The 27,933-nt window shown below is 40.4% G+C and overlaps 1 protein-coding gene across 1 annotated transcript in view; it reads right to left on the reverse strand.

Annotated features, from left to right (window-relative positions):
* FBXW8 (F-box and WD repeat domain containing 8) overlaps positions 1-27,933 on the reverse strand; it is a 140,430-nt gene that overhangs the window by 35,391 nt on the left and 77,106 nt on the right. Inside the window, exons 6-7 of the mRNA XM_004379119.3 lie at positions 14,430-14,626; positions 10,761-10,967 (exon numbers count right to left, since the gene is read on the reverse strand). Coding sequence (XP_004379176.1) covers positions 10,761-10,967; positions 14,430-14,626 — 404 coding nt within the window. The remainder of the gene's footprint in view (positions 1-10,760; positions 10,968-14,429; positions 14,627-27,933) is intronic.

A 27,933-nucleotide genomic window follows, 5' to 3' on the forward strand; every position in this document is an offset into this window, starting at 1 on the left:
AGTCAGTACACATATTGTTTTATGACATTGGTTAACAACCCCACAACATGTCAACACTCTCCCTTCTCGACCTTGGAGGACCCTTTTTTTTTTTTTTGGTGAAAATATACATATCCAAAGTTATACCATTTCAAGAGTTTCTACATGTACAATTCAGTGACATCGATTACATTCTTCCAGTTGTGCTGCCAGTGCTGCTATTCTCACTATCCTTTTCCAAATTATTCCACCACCATTATCTTCAACTCACTGCCCCCTAGGCTTCCCATCAAACCTTTTGAGTTGCTGTTGTCAATTTGATCTCACATAGATACTTCCATTTTTCTCTTTTTTTTTTTTTTTGGTACCTTAGACGAAGCTTTGCAGAACAAATAGTTTCTCATTAAACAGTTAGCACACATATTGCCCTATGACAATGGTTAACAACCCCACGACATGTCAACACCGTCCCTTCTCAACCCTGGGTTCCCTATCACCAGCTTTCTTGTCCCCTCCTAACTACTAGTCCTCATCCCTGGACTGCTGTGCCTCATTAGTCCCGTTTTGTTTTATGAGGCTGTCCAATCTCCAGCTGAACGGTGAACTTCGGGAGTAACTTCACCACGGAGCTAAAAGGGTGACCGGGGGCCATACTCTCGAGGGTTTCTCCAGTCTGTCAGGCCAGTATATCTGGTCTTTTTTTTGGTGAGTTAGAATTTTGTTCTACATCCTTTCCCAGCTCTGTCCAGGACCCTCTATTGTGATCCCAGTCAGAGCAATCTGTGGTGGTAGCCAGGCACCATCTAGCTGTACTGTACTCAGTCTGGTAGAGGCCTTGGTAGCTGTGGTCCATTAGTCCTTTGGACGAATCTTTTCCTTGTATCTTGTTCTCTTCATTTTCCCTTGCTCCCGAAGGGGTGAGACCAGTGGAGTATCTTAGATGGCTGCTCACAGGCTCTAAAGACCCCAGACGCTACTCATCAAGGTAGAATGCAGAACACTGTCTTTATAAACTGTGTTATGCCAATTGAGCTAGATGGTCCCCGAGACCATGGTCCCCATAGCCCTCCGCCCAGCAATTCAGTCCCTCAGGGAGTTTGGATGTGTCTATGGAGCTTCCATGACCTTTCCTTGTACAAGTTGTGCTGCCTTCCCCAGTATTGTGTACTGTCTTACCCTTCACCAAAGTTACTACTTATCTATTATCTGTTTAGTTCCCCCACCCCCACCCCTCCCCATCCCTCGTAACCAACAAAGATTATTTCTTTTTGTGTGTAAACTTTTATGAGTTTTTACAGTAAAGGTCTTTTTTGAGATTGACTTATTTCACTCAGCATAATGTCCTCCAGTTTCATCCATGTTATGAGATGCTTCACAGATTCATCATTGTTCTTTATTGTTGCATAATACTCCACTGTGTGTATGTATCATAGTTTCAAACAAGCTGATTTTTAACTCTCACAAATCATGTTGCTGCCGAGGGCAGGAATGACTCCAACACTCACCCAGCACAAAGAAAACAAAGCCACACCTGTCTGTGAGGTGAAATAAATGCACACACAAAATCCACTCCAGCTTCACACGCTCCCTTGGGTGTAGAATGGTAAACCAAGATGGAAATTCCACGTAAATAGTCGGGAAAGCCATTAGAATAAAAATGAGGCTCTAAATAAAATTCTAGGCTTAATTCAAAAGTCAAAAGGGAAGAACGGCAATGAACATCATACACTTCAGTGTAATGGCTTTGTAAACTTGCTCAGAGTCTCCAGAACACTGATTAAATTTTTTTAATTTGAAAATAATACAAATATTGTTATACAAAAACTGTACAAGTATGTGTGAAGACAAAAGAAATTTAAGACACAGCACCAGCCCTCATCTCAAAGGCTTTTATACAAAGTGACTCAGCAGTCACATTAACTTATGGCATGAGTTCTGCACCAAAGCGGAACTGACCTGTCCCTTGCTATTCTAAATGTATTCTTTCAAAACAATTCTTGAGGAAATAAATCTCGTGAAGAACCACAAAGTGCAATCACTACAAGTATGGCTTCAGCACAACTTCCATACCAGATCATGATCTACCCATGCTCCAGCAGCCGGGATCACCCCCACACCTGCTCCCCAGCCTCTTCCTCCAGTAGCTCCCCCTCTAGCCTCCTTGCCTCTGTTTGGACTGCCCGCCCTCTTTCCCAGTCTTTGCCTGATGAACTCCAACCTGACCCCAAAGCTGGTGGGCATGGGGAGGTGAAGGAGGAACCTAACACACACTGAGTACCAACCACGTGCAAAGAGCATTACCCACCTTTCCGAGGTATCTTTATCCCTACTTTTCAAACGGGGAACCTGAGGCATGTAAGTTACTTTCCTCAGGCTTATCTGACTCCAAAGGCTTTGCTGGTTCCACAATGGTTGTACTACCGTGACTGAAAAGAAATTTTCCTCTGTTTACTTTCTATTACTTCATCACTCCCTCCCAGGATCCCTAGAGATACTAAACACTTGTAGCTTCGATAGGAAGAAGAAGCATTCCAAGAACTACTTTTCACAGAATCACCCATCATAGCTGTATAAAATATCAGAGATGGCCAGGTCCTCAAGGGCCTCTAAGTCAAGAGTTTTCACGCTCCGTCCTGAGAATCCAGTCACTAGAGCTCTCTGGAAGTGCTTCAGAGTTTTTACAACATCTGATGAGAATTTCATTTATTATTATTATTAACAACAGATTAAAAATTATATTAATTACTGATACCATTCTAACGCTACAGCACATACAAAACACATTTGCAAGTTCGTTCAGTTTCCATCCACTTATCTGTATAATATTTCATCATCTTTGGAATTGACCAAATTCATTGTGAAGGTCTCCCTATGACCTTGTGTCCATCTCAACTAGGAGAAACCGCCTTTATAATGCTAAGTCGCTGAGAAGGGTCTCAAGACTGTACACCATGAGGCAGAGGTCACATTTGATTCATCTCAGTTTCCAGCGCGAATCAGAAACCTAGCACAGAATGTATGTTCACTATGTATTATTAACAATGAGAGTAATCTTAGTAATACAAATGGATCCTTCTGGGGTCAACAACACTCAATAACATAGAAAACTCGCCTCCAACAGCTCGTTTTCTCAATTTCTCCAAGAAAAAGTAAATATAACAAACATTCAAGGTTTAAGGGGAAAGTGAAAATCCAATCATTTACTTTGCAAACTTCCCATTTTAAAGAATTCATTCTGTGTGTGAATACTAAGGTTTTACTTTCCTCTGCAATGTACCCTTGAAAAAAAGAAAAGACAGATTTCATATAGGCACCCTGCTGGTGCAGTGGTTAAGAGTCTGGCTGCTAAATGAAAGGTCGGTGGTTCTATTTGGATTTCATATTCTGGTGTAGGTACGGAAAAATGGGCCAGAATCCATGAGCAATGCATTTCGGATTCCAAAGGCTCTCCCAAACCGATATTTCAACTCGTGACGAGTGCAAACAACCAATCCCAAGTCTTTTCACGTCCGTGGATAGGGAATGATTATCGTAAGAGACGTTAGCAATTATTTTCCAGTGTGATGTAAGCTGAGGCAGCAGCGCCAAGCAAGCGTCCTTGTCAAACACATTCCAGCCTTCTGGATTACTTCACTCACATCTCCCTGATTAGGATGCACGCCGATGCGCTGCTTAATACAATCTGCCATTAAATGCCAAGTACTTCAGAAGTGAATTAGGAAATATGTCCAAATACATCAAATGATGCTACGAGCCCTAAGTGGCTCTCTCTCGTTCTTTATGAGGCATGAGACTCGTCGTCAACATAATGCTCTTAAACAAGGCAATTCTATCTTCTACGCCTCCACCTCTGAGAGCAAAATTAAATTCGAGCAAGGAAAGAATTAATAAAGATGATATGGCATCATAAATATGTTCTCATGTATGGAAGTCTTTCTGACAGACTCAGGGACTATATCAGAATAAAAACAAATGTTAAAGGAATGTCTGGGCATAAAGGGCCACATTAACAGTTTACACTCATTTTTGTGCTGCAGCAGGATGAAGAGTCAGGCCACAGTCATTGCTCTGACACTTGTTTCCTTTTACAATCACCTGTCATTGCAACAGCTACCTTTTAATGGTCACTTATGCCACTGAATTCTGAGAACCCAAGAATGCAACATCAGCACTTGAGAATCTATTTTTCATGTAAAATGGTACAACCGCTATGGAAAATGATATGGCACCTCCTTAAAAAGCTAGAAATAGAAATAGCATACAATCCAGCAATCCCACTCCTAGGAATATATCGTAGAGAAAAAAGAGCTGTCACATGACTAGACATATGCCCACCCATGTTCACTGCAGCATTATTCACAATAGCAAAAAGATGGAAACAACTTAAGTGCCCATCAACAGATGAATGGATGAACAAATTATGGTACAGACACATAATGGATACTATGAAACGATAAAGAACGATGATGAATCAGCAAACCATCATGGATGAATCTGGAGGGCATTATGCTAAGTGCAATAAGTCAATCACAAAAGGACAAATACTGTATGAGACCACTATTATAAAAACCCAAGAAAAGGTTTACACACAGAAAAAAACAATCTTTGATGGTTACAAGGGAGGGGAGCGGTGGGCAGGGGAAATCACTAACTAGATAGCAGACAAGTGATAACTTTGGTAAAAGGAAAGATAGCACACAATATAGGGAAAGTCAGCACAACATGACCAAGGCAATGCCATAGAAGCTTCCTAGACACATCTAAACACCTTGGAGTTACTGGGACTGAGGGCTGGGGACCATGGTCTTGGGGGACATCTAGGTCAACTGGTATAACATAGTTCATAAAGACAATGTTCTACACCCTACTTTGGTGAGTAGCGTCTGGGGTCTTAAAAGCTGCGAGTAGCCATCTAAGATACATCTGTTGGTCCCATCCTGTCCGGAGCAAAGGAGAATGAAGAAAAGCAAAGACACAAGGAAAATATTAGTCCAAAGGACTAACAGAACATGAACCACAGCCTCACCAGCGTGAGCCTAAAAGAACTAGATGGTGTCTGGCTACCACCACTGACAGTCGTGACAGATCACAATAGACGGTCCCAGAAAGAACGGGAGAAAAATGTAGAACAAAATTCAAATTCACAAAAAAGACTACTCTTCTACTGGTCTGACAGACTGGGGGGACCTCTGAGACTATGGCCCCCGGACACCCTGCTAACTCAGAACTGAAGTTACTCCCGGAGTCCACCTTTCAGCCAAAGATTAGGCCTATCAAACAAACAATAACACAGGTGAGGACCGTGCTTCTTAGTTCAATCAAGTATACGAGACTTAATGGGCAACACCTGCACAAAAGCAAAGACGAGAAGGCAGGAAGGGGCAGGAAACCTGGACAAATGGACACAGGGAATTCAGGGTATAGAGGGAAAGCAGGAGAGTGCTGACACATTGTGGGGATTGCAACCAATGTCACAAAACAACCTGTGTATAAATTTTTGAATGAGAAACTAATTTGTGCCAGAAACTTTCACCTAAAACACAGACAAAAAAGAATCAATTTTTTATCTAAAAAGACCTTCAAGCAGCCCTTCTTGCCACATACCCCTTGCCCAGCAAGACGTAGGAATTGATGAAAAGTACCAAAAACTTTCCTGCCCAATCATTTCTGCCAGTAATAAGCACAGCCCTTAGGAGATCTCGTTAGAGAGAAACTGCAGAGCAAATGAGTCCTCAAGCCATTTCAGAAGCCCTCAGCTATACTCAGCATCTTCCACCAGGGGATCAGCTCAGTGCAGCTCCACAGGTGACAGAAAAACAGCTTAAACCACCTAGTCACGTAATCAAAGATTCAAGGACTGTGGGTACAGGAGACGAGCCCAAAGGCCACTGTGCTCAGCCCTCCTCATTTTACAGAAAAGAGGCAGGTAAACTTACTGGCTTAAGGGAGCTACGGACTCTCCCTCAAATCGGTATAAATAAGCCAAGAAGGGGCACAGGTCAGTGTGTGCTGCAGCTCTCTCCTCCATAACCGAGACTTCATATGGCTGTCAGCCCCACTCTACCAATTCTAGGTGGAGCCTTGTGCTCTAGTCATTTCATCTGCCTAGAAGCAGGACGCCGCCAAATAATTCAAGTGAAGGACAGGCCCAGACAGATCTCTGTACAGCCCTTCTAGCCTTATTTTGTTGTGATCTTTCTGTAAAGGCCACAAGAGAAGAGGTCAAGAGGATGGGATGCGGGCTGATTCACCACTGCCCAAGGCACAACTGGTATGAAGGGCAACATCTACAAAATGATGAAAGCACACGGCCCTTTGACCCAGCAAGTCTACTTTGAGGAGCTAACCCTACAAATACACTCATGTGGACCAAGTGTTGTTTGCAATAGCTAAAGACTGGGAGCAATGTAATGTCCACCAATAGGGGACTAACCAAATTAATTAAGGGATATCCAGCAAGGTAGAATATCATGAAGTTGCAAAAAAAAAAAAAAAAAATCAGGAGGCCCTTTATTAGGTCACAAGAAATGATGACATAATCTCCAAGAGATTTTGTTGAGGGAAGAGAAAGATGCAGAAGAATAATATGGTATTTTACCACTTATATTACAAAGAGGGGTGAGCGCATAAAACAAAATCAGACTAAAGGGACACACCAGCCCAGGGGCAAGGACTAGAAGGCAGGAGGGGACAGGAAAGTTGGTAATATGGAACCCAAGGTCGAGAAGGTGAACCCAAGGTCGAGAAGGGAGAGTGTTGACATGTCGTGGGGTTGGTAACCATTGTCATAAAACAGTATATGTACTAATGGTTTAATGAGAAGCTACTTTGTTCTGTAAACCTTCATCTAAAGTACAATTTTAAAAAAAAACTTTAAAATAAAAAAAGCCTTTCTATAACAAACAAAAAAAAGGGAGAAGTGAGCACATGTATTGGTAATTTGCTTAAAAAACCCATTGCTGGTGGTGAGTCAACTCTGACTCATAGCAACCCTACAGGACGGAGTAGAACTGCCCCATAGGATTTCCAAGGCTGTAATCTTTACGGAAGAAGACTGCCACATCTTTCTCCTGCTGGTAAGTTCGAACTGCCGACCTTTCTGGTTAGCAGCCAAGAGCTTTAACCACTGCGCCACCAGTAATTTGTTTATATATGTATAAAATAGCTCCGGAAAGACGCACAAGAAACCGGCCACACTGGTTTGGTTCCAGGGAGAGAAACTGGAGGGGAGGGTGAAAGGAGTGGATGGAGTCTCCCCACAGTACACCCTTTCCTATCTTTTCATTTCTGAATGAGGTTAATGTATTACTTAGTCAGAAAATACTTCTTTTTTTTTTTAATTAAGATGTTTAAAGAGCTGATCTTTTATGAAAAGGTGAAAATAGGTAATAGCCACTTTTTCTATGACTTTACTTGGTCAAAGAAAATGCTGGCAAACCAGAGTGTGGCCCTTGACTCTGGCCTCTGAAATGCAAGTCTGGGAACCCCTGCCCCATTGGCAAACTGAGACATATCAGAACATGCAAGATCTCTCTCTCTGGTCCCTTCCTATCTTAGCTGTATTCACAAGCCTTTTGAAAAGATTAAATAGATAAGCTTTCCTTAAATTACTTGGTTTCATTTCCTTAGGAAACCATATTTGTAAACAGAGCTAGGTCACCTAACAAGTACTCACTGGTAAAAATCTGTGCATAATGCTGTTTTAACACTTCAATGCTAGAAACACAACTGGGGCTCTATAACCATTTGGTGATGAATACTCAAAGGGCTGGCGAGCCAGATACAGGAATGGATGAATTTGAATCATTATTACCCAAAGCTCATATAGCCGTGGTGCCTGTAAAATGCTAACATGGTCACTGTATAGTGCAAAGACACTAACTAAACACCAAGTAACACGTCTGTAATATTTCTACAGGTTAGAGAGATTTAAGTTCCTGCCTACAATTAGATTTTGACATTTTGGACTTCACTGTCTGCTTTTATCACAGTTAATCAGTAATGGACTGTAGATAAACCCCAGTTCGGTACCAGGTACAAACAAAGATAAACCAAACTCTCTGTTCTCATAATGCCTTCATCTGCATCCTAGAGATACAGGCCAGAGGCAGAGACACAAACCCCAGTGCGTCCATAGCTCCAGGCAAACTCCACTGCTAACGGTCTGACACCAACCTAATAAAACGTGCTGGGGCACACTATGCCAGGCAAAGCACAAACACAGCCAAAACATGGCATTCACCAGCACAGTGACACTGTGTCCTGAACATCAGACTGTTTGGGAATTACAATATCTCATTATGGCATAGCAGGACAATATGGAAATCTCCCAGACCCATCAGGACAGGGCTTAATTCACAGAAATGATACACAGCAATTACATTTCTTACAAATGCAGGTTTTTCTGAGGAAGTTCAAAACAATCCATTAAACACAATCAGATGGAAAGTCCTGCCTCTGCAAAAATAAGGACAGTGCCATAAATGAAGACTGGAGATTCTCAGGTTTGAGTGGGTGGCATTCATGCTGGAGAAATATCTCACTGCAAAGTCATTACCAGTTACTACCAACAACCAGCCACCCACCCACTCAAGTGTTCTCAGAGGTTTGATCTTGTACCCCCAAGTATATTTAGATGACTAAATGCTACTGTTAGCTTTCAATGGGATATTTAGATATCTTCTTGAAGCTAATTTATTTCTATTCCTAATTTTAAAAAACCAATGAAAAATGTCAGAAGTAATTTAAGGGTCTATAAACTTTTTAAAACAAATTTTCATAGAACTCATGTATTAATCAGCTGATTCTTATAATTAATGCTTTTGACTGGACTGGCAATTTTGAGAGGCATCCAAAAAAGCATCAACCTATATCCATATCTAAAGAATCCTCCCATCTTAATTTTGTGCTGAATTATCCTTTTAACTGGTTTCTCAAATATATCCACTATGATTGTTATCACTACAGGAATAAATCCATTCAGATAATGAGAAACAGGACCTGCCAGGTGTATGAAAAATTTAAACCAGGCGAGCGTTAGAGACAACCGTCACCTCACTACGTGGAGAAGTCTAGAAATAAAGGAGAGAGTCAACATTTGAAAACATAATGGATAAAAAATTAGAAAGCAAACAGTCTCTCCTCTCTCAACAAATGAGCTCACCAGCGATCTGGAAAGAAAGTTTTTTCCAAGTCTGAGAAAGGAAACTGCCTTAGGAAACTGATTCTTTCCCCTACCCGCTACTTCCTGGGAAGACAAAACACAGGAGTTGTATCATCGTAGATCTTCCAGCTAAAATACGCTGGATATGCTCCAAGGAAACAGTCTGACTTGAGCACAAAGGGAGGACCTTCCTACAGTGAAATTAAAATAAGCTAAATGCATTTTCTACTGCTTTATCTGCCCTCCTAGCAGAAGAGTACATCATCGGAATCCAGGATGCTTCAATTCTTTGAGCACTGACTAGGATGCAAAACCAGTGGCACTCACATAAATGAGATCTGTCAGTACAGGTGACTTATCGTAGGGGAAATAGGACGTACAGAATCAAACCAAAGGCCAGAGCTGAACTATGGGTGGTGGAAATAGCTGGAAGCACACAATGATAGTTAACTCTTATGTGCCAGGCACTATGTTTAAAGTCCTACATACATTTTTTTCATTTAATCGTACAACTCTACAAAACAGATACTATTATGATCCTCATTTTACAAATGGGGAAACTGAGGCACAGAGAGGTTGAAGCAACTTGCTTAAGGTCACATAGCTAGTAGGTAGAAGGGCTGAGATTCGAACGCAGGCAGTGTGGGGCCACAGCCCGGTCCCTCACCAGCTCACTCTACTGCTATGTGGAAAACAGAGCTCCTCCCCTAGGAGAAGATGTTGTCAGAGGAGACGGCCAACAGGGTCAGGAGCAGGCAAACTGGAGGAAAAACAAAACGCAACACCCTCCTCCCTCTCTCCCCTGATCCCACTAAAAGAGAAAGAGAAGTTTTATAAATGAGGTTTAAGGCTAAGTACTTGGCTTGCAGTCAGCATAGTAGAATGCTAGGCAGTGATAAGATTCAGTCATAATTCAAAGAATTTCAATTAAAAACTTGTTTCTGCTTCTGGCTCAAAGAGTATCAGAAAGCCTCTTTATGTGCACTATTGGTGAGAATGTATATTTTAATGCAGCCTTTTTGGAGAACAATTTGACAATGTCTATCAACATCTTAAATGCACATATCCTCTGACCAAGCAATATAATTGCAAAGATTTATTATGTTAGAGGTATACTTACACAAGGACTTTTGCAAGTTGCAATATTCCCTGCAGCACTGTCTGTAATACCCAAAAGATGGAAGCATCCTAAATGCCCACCAGTGAGGAGATTGATTAAAAATTAACAAAAACTATAGGTTATAAGCATACACTGGAATCCTACAGCGAGGGAACTTGGTCTACGCTGATACGGAATGGTCTCTAAGGTATATTATTGTGTGAAAATGTCAGGTACAGAATACTATGTATACTATGATCCCATACACATTAAATTTTTCTAGAAGGATATCTAAACAATGTTAATAGCTTCTTTTGTGGAGTGGGACTAGGGCAAGGAAGGAGAATGGAAACAATTACTTTTCATTTTACATCCTTTTGAAATGCCTGAATTTTTTTTTTTTAACTACTCTGATATATTACCCTAGTATATCCAGAAAAATATCAGAGCTTTAATTTTTTAAGCCTCCTTAAAAAAAACTATGCTCTTATTAATTGTACATCTTGCTATTTTTAGTACCTTGTTTCCTTCGTACACCCATCCCAAACTCTTCACACCAAAAGCAACCTGGTTGGCTGAGACATCAAGGCATGTGACAGGCTGGCCGTAGACGTAATGAAGGGTTCTGGCAGAGTCTTCAGCTTTTAGCAGGTAGACCAGATCTCCAGCAGTGGCTATTGCCACAGGGTACCTTCCAGTATCTGGAACTATTTCAAGGTAGTCAACCTGTTAAAGGATGGGAGTTGTTTAGTTCTTGAGGTCACACCTAAAATGCATGTTAACTTAGTCAAAAATATACAATTGCTCCTACACATCAATGAGAAGACCAGCAGCCCAACAGAAAAAGATGGGCAAAGGGAAAGGACACAAAACATGTAACACAAATAGCTCTGATATAAATGAAAAGATGCTCATCATAAGAAAAACACAGTACATGCCTAATAAGAGAATACAATGTAATAACTGACTGAGATACTATTTTCACCAGTCATATTGGAAAGATCAAGAAGTCTGATAACACACTTGGCTGGAAGTGGGGGGGCACAACCACATTTATGGATCCCACTTATCGTTAGTGGGATGTGAACTGGCCCAACCTCTATAGACGGAAACCTGGCAACACTTATCAAAACGTCAAATGCACATATGCTCTGGTCCAGTAAGTCTGCTTCTGGGAATTTACTTACAAAGAAAATCACATGTATGTAAAATGACTGCATACAAGGTCACTCACTGCTGCACTATTTTGTTACAGCTGAACACTGGAAAAACTAAGTATCCATTATTAAGGGACTAAATGAATAATGTACACTACAGCTAAACAATGGAATATTATGCAGTCACAGAAAAACACATAAAGATAGTCTTTACAAAGTGAAGCAAATGAAATAAACTCCAAGATCAACTTTTAGGGGGGAAGCAAGGACACAAGGTGAGGGCCAGGAGTCAGTGTGCTAACATATGTATAAAAGGTGGGGACAGAGGAAGGGTATGATGTACTGTACTTGGCTTGTACATGAATGAATCTGCTAACAGTGGCTGCCTTCAGGGAGGGAAACCAGTTGTGGGATGGGACGGAAGGGAGATTTCTCAGTAAACCTTACGTCTTTTAAGTTATGAACCATGAGAGTATAATCACTGTTCAAGAAATTAAGGCTGATTTTTTTTTACAAGAAAAGGAATAAAAAATAAATAAAATTTACTTTGTTACAAATGAACAAGAACTATATTTTAACATCTATGTAAACCCTAAAAAATGTTTTGCTAAAGGTTAAAAATACCTGTGCTATCTGCTCTCTCCTGGTTTCAATGTTAAAATACGGTGATTCCACAGAGTCCATCTGGCCATCCAAGGGAAGGAAGGCTATTACAAACAAGCATTTTTATTTTACCACAGTACTCAAGACATACATTATCCCTACTACTTTATCTAATCTGCTGGGGTCTGAGGAGTGCCCTTCAAGAATTTGCTTTTATACACCCTGCCAGAAGCAGCCTGCTTGCCCCAGCGCAGTTTATATCCTCCCTGAGTAAACAGGAGAGTCTGCATGCTGAAGGTGAGCCATGCTCTGTAATTATGAAAATCCACAGTGTGAAAGGACGGCATTCACCAAACGAGTTCAAAAGCCTGAGCCCTGAAGACTGTTCAGAGGAGCTGGGAGAGAGTAAATATCTGGGCGACTCTGCTAATCCTGGGGCCCAACAGCATGAGTGGTAGGCAGTCCACGTCCCAAGCCGTGGATCCATCACAAAGGATGGATGTACTAGGCTAATATTACAAACCCGGGAACATTGCCACCGCTATTCAGGGAGTGTATCTGGGGAAAACAAAAATGGCCCAGCTCTACGGGCCAGGGAGTACCTTTTCCAGGGATACTCAGCGTGTTCTGTGGCAGCCCCGCACCCAGGGCAAGAAATAATACATAAAAAGTGTTAATCAAACATGCTCCTGCGATGATTGCTTGCTTCTCCTCACTCCTGTTCTAAAAACCATTCCTTATTTTCCTACCACTGGCATCATCAGTCTAGTTATTTGACTTCATCTTCACAGTGGCTATCTGACACTAAGAGGCTCAGGATGAAGGCACTGTGCCATTCACTGGGAGCTGCAAATGACTTCAAAAGGCTGCTCAGCTGTGCCAGGACACTACCTATTGCCAAAGCAGGATTTACACTTTATAGAAGGACTCACATCTCAAGTAACTGAGTTCACAGAGTTATTGTTGATCTAGTGTTATTTAATCCGAGACCAAGTAATAAGCACAATGGTAGTTTTGAGAACAAACAGAAATCATTGTGCTTTCACATTTTTCTAATAAAACTCCAAGATGAGATGACAACATCAGGCAGTTCTGGGGGAACACCACATCCCAAATGCAGAGATCTGATCATTAAAGGGGCAAGAAGCTGATGAAGGAGATGCAGTAATGCCCTGGCTTTTTAAGTTATTCAAGTCTAACAGATGTCCACCGGGGAAAAGGGAAAGGAGTAAGGATTTGTTCCATGTCAGGCCATCAATTCATTATTTCAATGTTGACTTTTCTGCTTACTCTCCTATCAGTGCCAAAATCAAGTATATTTAAATTAGATACAAATGCAGCACAGACAGATCTGAGCCTTCATATACTACTTGCCTTCATACTAGCAAATCCTCTTCCACCGTACAAACATAGAGAGGTCTGCGTGCAAACAAGACAGGTACTACCAACTGAACTCTGAAAAGAGCTCTAAGCAAAGAATTCTTAAGGCTGGCTCAGCTTCACACATAACATCCTGGAACACAGCTACCCAATTAACACCCACTTAAATCGTTTTCACTCAAGAGTTACTCTTAATTCCAGGTGAGAAACTCTTGGGATGAAGAAAGTGTAGGATGGAAACCTTCCTTCCCATATGGACTGGGATGACACCTCTGAACTCATTTTCACTTATCTATTAGGCCAGAAACTGAGCTCAGATTTCCAGGGGTGAAAGTCCATCATGTCAGTCTGAGACAGGCACACTGAGGACCACAGTGATGAGAGTCAGCCCTGAAATCAGCCCTGAGGTTTGAATCACAACTTCTAATCCCTGGGAGCTGGGGCAGGTCAGTTCACTGCTCTAAGCCTCTGTTTGCTTCTTGGTCACCCAAACCCAAACCCACTGCTGTTGAGGCGATTCCAACTCACAGTGACCTTACAGGACACAGTACAACTGCCTCATAGGGTTTCCACGGAGCGCCTAGTGGATTCAAACTGACGACCTTTTGGTTAGCAGCTGAGCTCTTACCCACTGTGCCACTAGGGCTCCTCTTGGTCAATGGGGAACATAATACTACCTATTTCATAAGGCTGTTATGAGATTTAAAGGAGCTCTGGTGGAGCAGTGGTTAAGTACTTGGATGCTAACCAAAAGGTTGGTGGTTAGAACCCACCAGTGGCTCCGTGGGAGAAAGATGTGGCAGTCTGCTTCTGTGAAAATTACAGCCTTGGAAACCACAAGGGGCAGTTCTACTCTGTTCTATAGGGTTGCTACGAGTCACAGTCGACTTGACATCAACAGGTTTGGTTTTTCTGGTTATGAGATTCACAGATTTAAAGCCCGCAGGAAGGTTGGAGTGAACAGGAGCTGTCAACATCATTACTATCTATTACGTTAAATGCAGAGATTCTCAGAATGAAAACTAAAATGACCAGACTAGGAGCTCACCAGTTTCTGAACTTCAAATTCTGCAGCTATGTGCCAATATCCTTCTTCATTAGGGCATAACATTATGACATCAAAGGCAGAAGCTGTGGCGACAGTTGCATCTTCCTGGCTGAGGGCCAGTGCCTGTATTCTTGCGTCGTGCTCAAAACGATGAATAGGATACCTTCCAGTCCTTAGATCCCAAATGTTAAGAATTCCTATGTAGAAACAAACCATGCAGGTAACAATTTTAATTTCACTTAATATGCACAATTTTAAAATAACAATCATACAATATAAACAAAATTAAATGACAAACTGGTAAAAAAAAAAAAAAAAAACTGTATCACATATCACAAAAGACGAATTTCCTCAGTATATAAAAGACTCCTAAGATTCCATAAGAAAATAACAATTGAAAAGTGAGCAAAGGACCTGAGCATGCTGTTCACAAAAAAAGAAACACAACTGACATTTAAACATGTGAAAATCCACTCACAATTGGAGAAATACAAATAAAAACTGCAATATGATACCATTTTTCATCAGGCTGACAGAGAAAATTTCATAAAACATTCTGTTGTTGAGCATATGGAAAAATAGTCTCTCTTTTTGTATTATTTTATTTTTTTGGATTTTTTTATTATTTTATTTTGGGAGGTAACAGGCTCGCTCTTATACTGTCGGTGGGAGCATAAATTAATTCACCTACTTTGAACGAAATCTGATAATATTTGCCAAATTACAAATGTATATACTCTTTAATCCAATGATCTATTTACATACGTACACACAGAAGTACGTACAATGACATTGACTGAACTATTGTCAATTAAATGAAAAGAATGGAAGCTACCTAAATGTCCATCAATATAGAACTGGTTAAATAACAGTACCTCCATAGTTTGGAATTTGGAACAAAATGAGCAGTTTAAAAAAAAAAGAACAAGTCAGCCTCATATGTAATATAACCTGTATGAAATGATCAACAAAATTTAATGTTAGATGAAAAAAGTAAGGTATTGAGTAGTGATATAGTACGCTATACTACCTTAACGTTTTTAAAAATTCACACACACACACACACAGGCGCGCGCGCACACACACACACGCACACACAGAATATCCTGGAAGGATACACAAGACACTGGTATCCTAGACTGGTCTGCAAGGAAAGAAACTGGGGGAAAGGGACAGGGTTAGGAAGAAAACTAACTGTATATTCACTTGTATATTTTGATTTTTTTTCCAAAAATTATCTTCACCAGAAAGATAAATTTAAAAAAAGTTTGTATGTGACCAAAAAAACCAAACGTGTTGCCGTGGAGTCGATTCCGACTCACAGAGACCCTATAGGACCCAGTAGAACTGCCCCATAGGGTATCGCAACAGCAGCTGGTGGATTCAAACTGCCAACCTTTTGGTTAGCAGCTGAGCTCTTAACCACTGCACCACCAGGGCTCCTTGTATGTGACAGATCTAGAAAAATAAGAGTATATATATGTATCAAATGCTGAGTGGATTTAACATATGGAGTTCTTAATTCATTCTTCTGTTTATCCACTCATGCATGCAACAAATAATTATTGAACACCTATTACAGGCCAGGCTCTGTTCTAGATGTTAGCAATACCTGAAACCTGCCTTTAAGCTACATGGTAAGGGAGTTTTACAAGTCTTCTACATCCTTCCTTACCACTCCCCAGCCACTTTTAGCAGCAGTGCTTTATCTTGCACAGTTCTAAAACATGAACTGAACTATCGCCACACTTTTTAAAAATTCTGATTTTACGCCCTTCTCCCCAGCATTGTGAATGCTGCTACCTAGATCAATTCCTCTTGACCACACTGACCGTATCTCTACCTTTTCTTCAACTGTCTGTAGTGATTTTCTGAGTGAGGTCCCAGAGCAGCAGCATCAGTATCACCTGGGGTTTGTGAGAAATGCACATTCTCAGGCTCCAGAAGCTCTGGGGATGTATGCTCAAGGTGAGGAACCAGTGGCCTACAGGAGTTCACACCTTTCTATCAGAAGCATAAACATTTCTGTGTTTGGAATGTCATTTATTCTCCTTTCCTCACCATATAATTTTTTTATTACTCTCATCCACTAAGCTACCTCTTTCCCCTTAAAGACTCATCCAAGGAAATAGTTTACTTTCTGCATCATGCTGGATAATGCCCTGTTCCAAAAGATTTTGTTATTCAATATTCACTGAGAAATAACTGTGTGCATATAGCAAACTCTGGTTTTATTCATCTGGATTCAAATCCAGCTCTGCCACTTGCTAGCTGAAAGCCTAGGGGAAGTTATTTAACATCTGTATGCCTGTTTCCTCATCCATAAAATCAAGGATGATAACATTACCTATTGCACAGGGCTGTTAGGCAGATTAAAAAAAGATAAGCCATATAAAATGCTGAAAGCAGGCCAATCAATTTTACGTTTTATTATTGTGTATTCTATACTGCTGTGTTATAAAAGCATATTTAATCTGTCAGTAATGCTAATTTTCTCTCTGCTGCTCACCCATACATCCAGATCTATTTCCTATACCTTCCTATTGCCCAGATAAAGCTTTTCACTTTTTTTCTCTTTGCAATCCATCTTCTTATCACTCCTTTCTCTTTGCCTTGTACTTTGTCTTTAAACATAAATGCTCAGAACTTAGGATCTTAGTATAAAGTATCATTCAGCACTAAATAAATATAATTAGGACCTCTCTGCAAGATTTTTAAGCTGTCGGTAAGCTAAGCAGGTGATTACAAACAAAAACAGATTCTCCCATGTTAAATGTTGCTTCAGATATAAAACAGTGCACTCTCATTAGAATTCTGATAAACTTAGGGGATAGACAGATCACAAAAGGCCACACAACCCATTTCCCTGGCAGATATCTCAGCAAATTCTTTTCATTCTGACTCAGAAGAAACAGAAATGCTGCAGAAAATGCCAACGGGTGTATACACTAAGTACAACAGGCGCTCCTGTTCCAAGATGTCTTAACACGTTCCTCTTCCTAGCACTTCTGCATTGCACTGGTTTTGAGAAAGCACAATAAACACCAAAGGGAAATAAAAATCGCTATTTGCATACAGCTTTCGTGTGTTCAGACACCTTCACTTGTCTCCTCTCTTTGAGATGTCACTTCCATCTTGGGAGGTGCAACAGTTTCCCCATTTTAACAGCAGCTATGAGTGGTTAAGCAAGTGGTCCAAAGTCACTTGGTAAGTGATGAGGCTGGGTTTGAGCTCAGCAACAAAATGCAGGATGACGGCTGCGTTTGTAAGCGCAAAAAAGGGACTACCGGCTCGATGAGTAACTGATGCACAGCATCCACCTCACCTGAGTGTTCTGCCAAGTGTGGAAGTTATTAAACCACAGCTCACTCTAAGCACACATGGAGTTTACCTATGAACACATTTTTCATGATTAATCAAGTATTGTTTTGTTGGCAGAACTTTTTCCAACAGAACTGAATGCAGTAAAATATCCTTTACCACAAGATTGAGTTTCACAGAACTATCCTAAGAAGGGTCATTTTTGAAAAGAATTTATTTTAGGGCTCCATCAATTTAGTGGTCAAAGCCTTTTCTTGTGTCATCAGCTTTATCAATTTTCTCTATTCCACTACAAAGTGAAATAACCAGGTCAGAGCTTCACTTGCCAACGGTGTTGCTATCAACTGCACAGATCTCCACCATCACTTTTAGGTAAGTAAACATTTAAAACTGTTATGTACTCTTGATGAATTGACCCTTTATCATTATGAAATGTCCCTCTTTCTCCCTGGTTACGTTATTTGCTCTGAAATCTATTTTGTCTAATATTAATATAGCCACTCCAGCTTTCTTTTGATTAGTGTTAGCATGGTATATCTTTTTACATTCTTTTACTTCGTCTTGTGTCTTTACATTAAAAGTGAGTTTCTTGTACACATCATATAGTTGGTCTTCCTTATAACTAGGGTGTTTAGACTATTTACATTTAGTGTAACTATTGATAAGGTTGGGTTTAATCTACCATTTCGCTCTTTGTTCCCATCTGTCTTAGTTATCTAGTGCTGCTGTAACAGAACTATCTCAAGTGGATGGCTTTAGCAAGCAGAAATTTATTCTCTCACAGTTTAGGAGGCAAAAAGTCTGAACTCAGGGCGCCAGCGCCAGGGGAAGGCTTTTGCTTTATCAGCTCCAGAGGAAGGTGCTTGCCATCAATCTTTCCCTGGTCTAGGAGCTTCTCAGCACAGGGAGCCAGGGTCCAAAGGATGCACTCCGCTCCTGGCTCCTCTTTCTTGGTGGTAATGAGGTCCCTCTACTCCCTACTCAATTCTCTCTTTTATATCTCAAAAAAGATGGACTCAAAATACAACCTAATCCTGAGACTGTGTCCTGCTTCATTAACATAACTGCCTCTAATCCTGCCTCATTAACATCATAGAGATTAGGATTTACAACACACAGGATAATAACATCAGATCACAAAATGGAGGACAAGCACACAATACTGGGAATCATGGCCTAGCCAAGCTGACGCACATTTTGAGGGGACGTAATTCAATTCATAACATTATCTGTTCTTTGTTCCCTTTTTTCCTTTTTCTTTGCCTTCTTCTGGATTGAGTATTTGAATTAGGTATGTATGTATTCCATTTTAATTCCTTTGTTGGCTTATTAGTTAAAACTCTGTTGTGTTATTCTAGTGATTTCTTTAGGATTTTAGCATACATCCTTATCAGTCTATCTTCAAGTGGTATTATGCCACATCACATATAGTGTAAGAACTTTACAGCAGTACGTTTCCATTTCTTTCCTCCCAGCCTTCATCTTTTTGTTGTCATACTCTTTATTTCCACATATGTTATAAACCCCACAATACACTGTTATTGTTTTTGCATAAGCAGGCAATTATCTTTTAAAGAGATTTAAATAATAAAAAAAATCATTTATATTTACCCACATAATTACCACTTCTGGTACTCTTCCAATATCACTTTTAACGGCATCATTAAATCCTGCAGCTTTTGCAAGATTTGCAATTTCACTTTGCAACGGATTTGTATGGTATTATTGGATATCTGACCCCAAAACACATAGGCAGGAATAGATACAGCAGTTACCAGGGAGGAATGTTTGCGTGAGAGCTAATTTTATAAATGATCAATTTACTAGTTAAGACAGTAATATCAGGGCTACTTTTGCAACCTCAAAATTGTGGGGACCTGGACAGTGAATACATGAATTATAAGAATGTTCTATTATATCATAGCTGATTATCCCCACACTAACCAATATTTAGCCAAAAAGGAATCAATGCAATAAAACACCCAACCAGTATCTACTCTGCTTTATGTCAGCCACTGTTCAAGGCACTGCAGATCCAGCAGTGAACAAGATAAAATACCACAAAGTCCCTGGCTGCATGGAGCTGACATTCTAGTGGCATGTACCATGCATCTCACTGAGGTGTGTAAAGAAGGAAAGGATATGATCCCTATTCTCACAAAGTGCATGTTGGAGAAAACCAAATATTTTAAGAACGAAAATATAACAAGTGTCAAAACAGAGAGATATATACAAAGTGTAATGGGACAATGGATAAGCTTAACTTTCGGTTATGTTGTCACACTATTTTAAGATCCTGAACAAGCAGCAGCTAACTTTTCCAGACATTTCAGTTTGAACTGGGCCCACGTTCACTGCATGACATTAAGGAAACAGTAGTCAGTACCTGTCTGAGCCAAATAAATTCGCCTCTCAAATAGTGATAATTTTTTTAATCTGATGCAAATTAACTTGAAAGGCGTAAGTTTTATCATATTGTACACCCAGCAATAAAATGGATTTGGTTTCTGATATTGTGTGGACTTTTAAAGTAGCAGGATTGTGTCCTTCTTCTTCTGTACTCCCCACAGTAGTGAATTCAGAGCACTAAATGTGGCTGAACATTAATAAAGGGTTTGCTGAACGCCTGTCTTATGTTTTAGCAAGGGAACATTTGGTTGTAAGAAACGGAAACCCACTCAAACTGGCTTAAACATAAAAGGGAAACTGACTGGAAAGGAACGAGGCTATTTCCATGGAACCCAAGGGGAGGAAGTACGGCTTGGAATTATAAGGCATCAAAACCAGAATTAGAAGACATTCAGAACCCAGGCAGTGTGTGTCTCCTGGGTGTATCCATATCTCGTCTCTGCTTCTCTCTGTTAACTGTTTTGTTCTTCCCTCTCTCTACAAACCAGCTATCTTCCCCCAAACACATGGAGAAAAATGACTGTCCTAGCCCCACGAGGTATTCTACTCCAAGCACACAAAGAAACTGAAAGCATGAGTCCCAACTGACTCATCCCAATCAATGAACCAGCTCCCCCAAGGCCAGGGGTCCCATCCCTTGGTCCAACCAGCCGTGGCCAAAAAGGCCAGCTCGAATACTATGAATATGCCCACCTCTAGAGGGGCTATGAGGAGAATCTCAGAGCAAGGAGTATGAACTGAGCAAAACCAAAACCAAACCAAACCAGCTGTCGTTAGGTCAATTCCGATTCATGCTGACCCCATGTATTTCAGAGTAGACTGTGCTCCACAGGGTTTTCAATGGCTGTGATGTTTCAAAAGTAGATCACCAGGCCTTTTTCTGAAGCACGTCTGGGTAGATTTGAACTGCTAACCTTTCAGTTAGTAGCTGAGCGCTTAAACACTTGCATCACCCGTGAACCATACACTCCAAAAGGTGCCCACTACATTCATCTTGCATACTAGGCCAAGGTAAAATGAGAGAATAGAAATTGTCACTCTATGCAGTGTTTCAGTAGTGACTTTAAAAGCAGGTCTTTGTCACCATGACCCCCACCAGGCATAATCCCTAAGAGTTGGAGCTTACAGTCCCCATTTTGCCCCACACCCGGAAACCAGAAAGGAGAGCAGGTGTCTTTCTCCCTGACCAAACCTCGACAGAGTGATAAAAGATGCTGAATTCTGAGGTAGTGCTGAGATCACAACAATACCGTTTCATTCGTGAGAAATATGAAAAGGATGCAGATAAAAGAAGAAACAAAGTCTCTAAAAATATGGAGGAACACAATGCATGAGGGCCATCGGCCCAACGAAGCGGACAAGCCTAGGATCTGACAGTCCCACCTGCTCGCTAGGCTCAGGACCCTGCACCCTGACAAGCAGCAGCAGGGCTGAAGGAAGTCCGAGTTCACCCTAGACTAGGAACAGTCATTAACAATGACATGAGTAACGATGGTTAGTCTTCTGAGGAGACATAAAGCCTGCTAAGCAGCTGTGGATGGGCACCCATGCCAGTTTGCAGCATGCCTCTCCCACCTCCCACAGGAGGCCAGCCAGAGTGTGGTAATGAAACTGCACATAGTGGAAATGGGATCCAAATGAGTTTAAACTGATTTATGTTAGCTTTTGTAAAGATTACTCGGTATCTGGAAAGTGCTACCACTGTGAAATAATGTCGACAATCCTTAAGACCTTCGCCTAATGGTACTTGCACAGAATATTTATATTCCTCGTCATGGGAACAAGGACCATAATGGATACCATTTTTGTTTTATTAGGGATGCATATTTAAATTAATCTGCTATTTGCCTAAACAATTAGCTGCTTCTGTTAGTGTGCACAACGCCAAAATTGCAATTAGGCTTCCATCAAAAAGATAAGTCCCAACTAAAACTGTCCCGGTGGAGTCATAAGAGCTCAGGGCAGAACTTTCCAAAATTACTTTTTAGCATAATGGTAGTTAGGTTAATTGCTTGAAAGGTAAATAACTGCTGAACTGGTTTTGGAAAAAAGCACAATTGGTATTGCCCCTCCCCTCTGACGTTTTGCATGCACCATAAAATTTAAAACAGGTTAACAGTTTAGAAAGTCAGAGACTGGTCACTTCTTGAACTACAGAGTTTGTCTTACTTGTGGTCTTCCACGCTTCCTTGATTAGAACTTAGTTTCGCCACGAGACCCTATCCTCTGAGCTCACACAATAAACACCTGAGGCTTGGCCTCAGCATCATAATAGTTAACCAGACAGGATCAATTAACTGTGTTCAGAGGCACTGAATAAAGCAGACTATTTATGAAGACAGCTGGCAGTCTCGATTTCCACCATGTAAATAAACATTTGCCCACAACAGATCAGGCAGGAGTCAAAAAAAAAATTCTGTCAACAAGGGAAAAAGCACTTCAACAGAAATTTAAAATATACCTACAGCACTCACTAAATGTCTACTTCTTCACTCATTAAACCCATACAACATCACACTGAAATCTAGGCCAAAGAAGTAAAAGTGGCATAAAGCTTGAGGGAGGACAAAAGAAGTTTTGCTTTCATGGAAGAAGAGGCCAGTGGGAGATGAAGATCAGTGCAAACAGGGTTAAATGTATGGGCTAAATCACAGAGAGCCTTGAAAAGGAAAAAGAGCTAACTAAAGATTGTTCTTCACCTGGATGCTTCATCTACTGACTATGTCATCTCAACATTCCAGCTGAACACAGCTCTAAGACTGAACTCCATCTGTTGCCTAAGGTGGAAAAACAATAAACACGAAACATTCTGGAAGCTGCATTTTAGACTGATAAGTAAGAGAATCTGAATGGTCTGGTGAACCAAGAGAAGTGATGGGTTAGGGCATAAGCAAAGCAAGCACCAGACATGAGATCACCAGAGCAGAAATTGAGTCAAGAGAAGAAAGATGTAACGTTGAATATATTTAGCAGCTCTCAAGCTTAAAGCAGAAAGGAAAGGACTTTTAAAAACAGAAGAAGAATCAAAGAAGAGACGGCAAACTGAAAAGGAGGCTGCAAGACTCTGTTTAACAAGGTAGCTATCTAGAAGAATTTACTGTTAACAAAGCCAAAAGAAAAACAAATTGATGGAGATGAGAAATGGAAGAATTTGGACGAGCTCTTCTGTAAGGGGAAGTGCCAAGAAGGTAGATAATGAGAAAGAGACATCACTGTGCACACAGCCACTGACTCCAGCCAGTTTTTTGCTACAATATGATTGACATAAACATAATATAGGATATAGCTGAAAGAATATATTGGACACTGGTAGCTGTAGATGCCTCTAGGGAGGAGACTGGGGTAAACGAAGGATCAAGGGACATACAGTGGTGAGTAGAGAAACAGGCCTTACTTTTGACTATCCACCCTTTGGTTCTATTTGCATTTTTACTACATGTAGTACTGTATCAAAAAATGTTATTATAATTTGTATATATATCATTATAAATTATAATCTGATTAGTGATGGGATTTTTTATTATTTTTACAATCATAACCTGCATGCTTTTATAATCAGTATCTAATGCTGATGTACAAAACTAAATTAGAAACTCAAATTCTACTTCTGACTCATCAATGGGTTAAGGTGAATTCAACTTCAAAGGAGTCTAGCATAACATTGTCACCATTTCCACTGGATCACAGCAATGTTAAAACAGCACAAGGCCTGACCCAGAAATGGCACTGAATAAGTCTTAGCCTTCTTCTTTTTCAAAATATTGTACATTGTTAAAAGGAAAAAAAAGATCTTCAGAAATATTTCTACTCATATGTTGAGCAATAACCAAAAAACCAAACCCACTGCCCTCGAGTGGATTCCAACACATAACGACCCCAGAGAGTTTCCAAGGCTGTAAATCTCTATGGATGGAGACTGCCACATCTTTCTCCCGCAGAGCTGCTCGTGGTTTCGAACCACCAACCTTTTGGTTAGCAGTTGATCACTTTAACTACTGCTCCCCTAGGGCTCCTTATGTTGAGCAACATAACTATATGATATTTAGAAATACGGGAACTTAAAAAACAACGTAAATGTTGACAACTGTCAAGGCTAAGAAATGGGTATATAGGAGTTCATCATACTGTTCTCTTTAATTTTGTGTATGTTTATATTGTTTATAATAAAAGTATTTTTTTAATAATTTAAAAGGCTACTACTAACAAAAATAAAAACATATATTAACTTGTGTTATATAAATATTTTCAGAACACTGCAAACTGTTTTGTCAATTAGAACACAGATTTACAATGAAAATTTCCATGGCGACATTTTGCAACTTTTAGAAATCCCACCCCAAATCCTCAAGCAATCTTGCAATCACACTACTCAATTAATTCCCTTTCAGTAAAAGAAATGAATGACTAAAACAAAATGCAGGAAAAAATATACTCAAGATTTTAATTATGGCAAAGCCGAAGTCAGTTTTGAATTATCTACACCAAATGAGAACAGGAAAGGTGGAAACCACAGATCACCTCACATCTCACTCTAGCGTTCAGATTCTAATGCAAATTGCCCCTGCATGATGTAGACAAATTCTACTACAAGGACTCTAAACATTTGGGACTCTTCCGTTTTCCCTTCCATGTTCTCTGACAGACGTGGATCACAGCCTAATAAAGACACTTCCCCTGAACCTCAGACTCACATATCCATCTGCCTCCAAGACCTTCAGAATTTTTTTTTTTTTTGCATACCCCTAAAATAAAATTTTGAAAACTAAAGCCTCCTTTTATACACACACACACACACACACAAACACACATATATGGAGCCCTGGAGGCACAGTGGTTAACAGCGTGGCTGCTAACCAAAAGATTGGCAGTTCAAATCCACCAGCCACGTCTTGGGAACTCTATGGGGCAGTTCTGCTGTCCTTTAGGGTGGCTATGAGTTGGAATTCACTAGACGGCAACGGGTTTTATATACATATACCAACATATGTAAAACCAAACCTGTTGCCATTGAGTCGATTCCGACTCATAGGGGCCCTACAGGACACAGTAGAACTGCCCCATGGGGTTTCCGATGGTGTAATCTTTACGGAAGCAGACTACCACATCTTCTCCTGCAGAGCTGCTGGTGGGTTCGAAATGCTGACCTTTAATTAACAGCTAAACACTTAAGCACTGCGCCATTAGGGTTCATTTATATATATTAATCATAAATAAATGACATTTTTCACTGTAAGTTTTAAGTAGCAGGAAAAATGTAACTTCTGGGATATTTGTAAATATTGACATTTTAAAATAAAACGACTACATCATTCTTTTAAAAGTATTCTTTAGAGAACTCAAGGAAAGGTTTAAACACAGAAGAAAACATTATTTGATGGTTATGAGGGTGGGGAGGGAGGGAGAGGGGTATTCACTAATTAGATAGTAGACAAGAATTATCTCAGGTGAAGGGAAGGACAACACACACTACAGGGGAAGTCAGCATAACTGGACTAAACCAAAAGCTAAGAAGTTTCCCGAATACAACCAAACACTCCGAGGGACACAGTAGAAGGGGCTAGGGTCTGGGGACCATGGTTTCAGGGGACATCTAGGTCAACTGGCATAACAAAGTTTATTAAGAAAATGTTCTGCATCTCACTTTGGTGAGTGGAATCTGGTGTCTTAAAAGCTAGCGAGCGGCCATCTAAGATGCATCAATTGGTCCCAACCCACGTGGAGTAAAGGAGAATGAAGAACACCAAAGACAGAAGGAAAATATTAGTCCAACAGAGAGAAGGGGCCGCATAAACCAGAGACTCCATCAGCCTGAGACCAGAAGAACTAGATGGTGCCCAACTACCACCAATGACCGCGCTGACAGGGAACACAACAGAGAGTCCCTGATAGAGCAGGAGAAAAGTAGGGTGCAGAACTCAAATTCTAGTAAAAAGATCAGACTTAATGGTCTGATTGAGACTGGAGGGACCTCGGAAGACATGGCCCTCTGTTAGTCCAAAACTAAAACCATCCCTGAGGCCGACTCTTCAGACAAAGATGAGACTGGACTATGGGACATAAAATGACACTTGTGAAGGGTGTGCTTCTTAGCTCAAGTAGATATGAGACTAAATGGGCAGCTCCTGTCCAGAGGCAAGATGGGAAGGCAGAGAGGGTCAGGAGCTGGTCGAATGGACACGGGAAATCCGGGGTGGAAAGGAGGAGTGTGCTGTCACAGTATGGGGAGAGTAACAAAGGTCACATAACAATGTGTGTATAAATTTTTGTGTGAGAAACTAACTTGAATTATAAACTTTCACTTAAAGCAGAATGAAAAACAAAGTATTCTTTAGAAATTAAATACTATAGATTAGATACTCACCATCATGTATTCTTTAAAAGAGGAGCGAGGAATAGCCCAACGATAAACAGCAAAACAGAGAAACGAGTGTTAAGAATCCCTAACTGTGTAACTGCAGCCAGAAGAACACCTCCGGTCATCTAATCTCATGTCCCCAATTCAGCAAGACAACAGAAAAGCAACAGGCACAGTCTTTTCTGAGTAATCATTTAACATTTAAAGAATAGCATATTAAATTGTTACGGGGGGAAAAAGAATCTTAATTAATCATCTAATTTTTTTCCATAATTTCAGACTTACAAAAAAAGTTGCCAAAACTATACAAAGAGTTCCAATATACCCTCCGTCTAGCTTCCTCAAATGGTAACATATTACATACCCATAGAAGAATGATCAAAGGCAGGAAATGAACATTGATACAGTATGTTTTATCTATAGACTTTATTCAAATTTCACCAATTTTTTTTCTGGTCCAAAATCTAATCCAGAATCCCACATTGCATTTAGTTGTCATGTCTCCTTATTCTACTCCAACTTGGGACAATTCCTCAGTTTGTCTTTGTCATGCATGGCCTTGCCACTTTTGCCGAGTACTGGTCAAGTATCTCATAGAAGATCTCTCAATTGTCTGATGTTTTCTTGTGTTTAAGATCAGGTTACACATTTTTGGTAAAAATACAACAGAAATAATGCTGTGCCTTTTCAGTGCATTATATCAGGAGGTACGTGATACCTCATCACTGGTATGTTAACTTTGATCATTTGGTTAAGGTGGTATCTATAGGGTTTCTCCACTGTAAAGTTACTCTTTTCCTCTTGTGGAAAGATAATTCAAGACTATGCAGATATGTTGTTTCTCATCAAACTAAAATTATAGCATCCATTGATGAGCCTTGCCTGCAACAATTATTATCATGGTGTTTGCCAACTGCCGATTTTCTATTTCCATTGTCCCTTCTCCATTTATTAATTGAAATTCTACTGTAAGGAAGAACTGTCACTTCATCCTCATTTATTTATTCAATTGTTTATTTATATCAGTTTAGACTCATGGACTTTATTCTATCCATTACTAGCAACATATTTGGTTGCTCAAATTGTCCCTGATTTGGCCATTGGGAGCTCCAATTTGATTCCTCTGTCCTATAGATAGCACACCCCCTCAGCAGACTCATCTTGTATTTACCTGCCCTAGTCCTGGTTCCTTTTGCTGATGAATAAATGATATTTAGAAACCAAAATTTGGGCACAGGTTAAAGGAGACTGAAGAAACCCTGAGAGTATGGCCCCCATACTGTTCAGCCTGGGAGTGGACAGCCCCGTAAAACCAGATGAGACTAACGAGGTACAGGAATCCAGTGACAAGGGCCAGAAGGCAGAAGGGGACAAGGAAGCTGGTGACAGGGAACCCAAGGTTGAGTAAGGATATTGTTG

The sequence above is a fragment of the Trichechus manatus genome, unplaced genomic scaffold, assembly GCF_000243295.1.
Source record: "Trichechus manatus latirostris isolate Lorelei unplaced genomic scaffold, TriManLat1.0 scaffold00061, whole genome shotgun sequence".
NCBI lineage: Eukaryota > Metazoa > Chordata > Mammalia > Sirenia > Trichechidae > Trichechus > Trichechus manatus.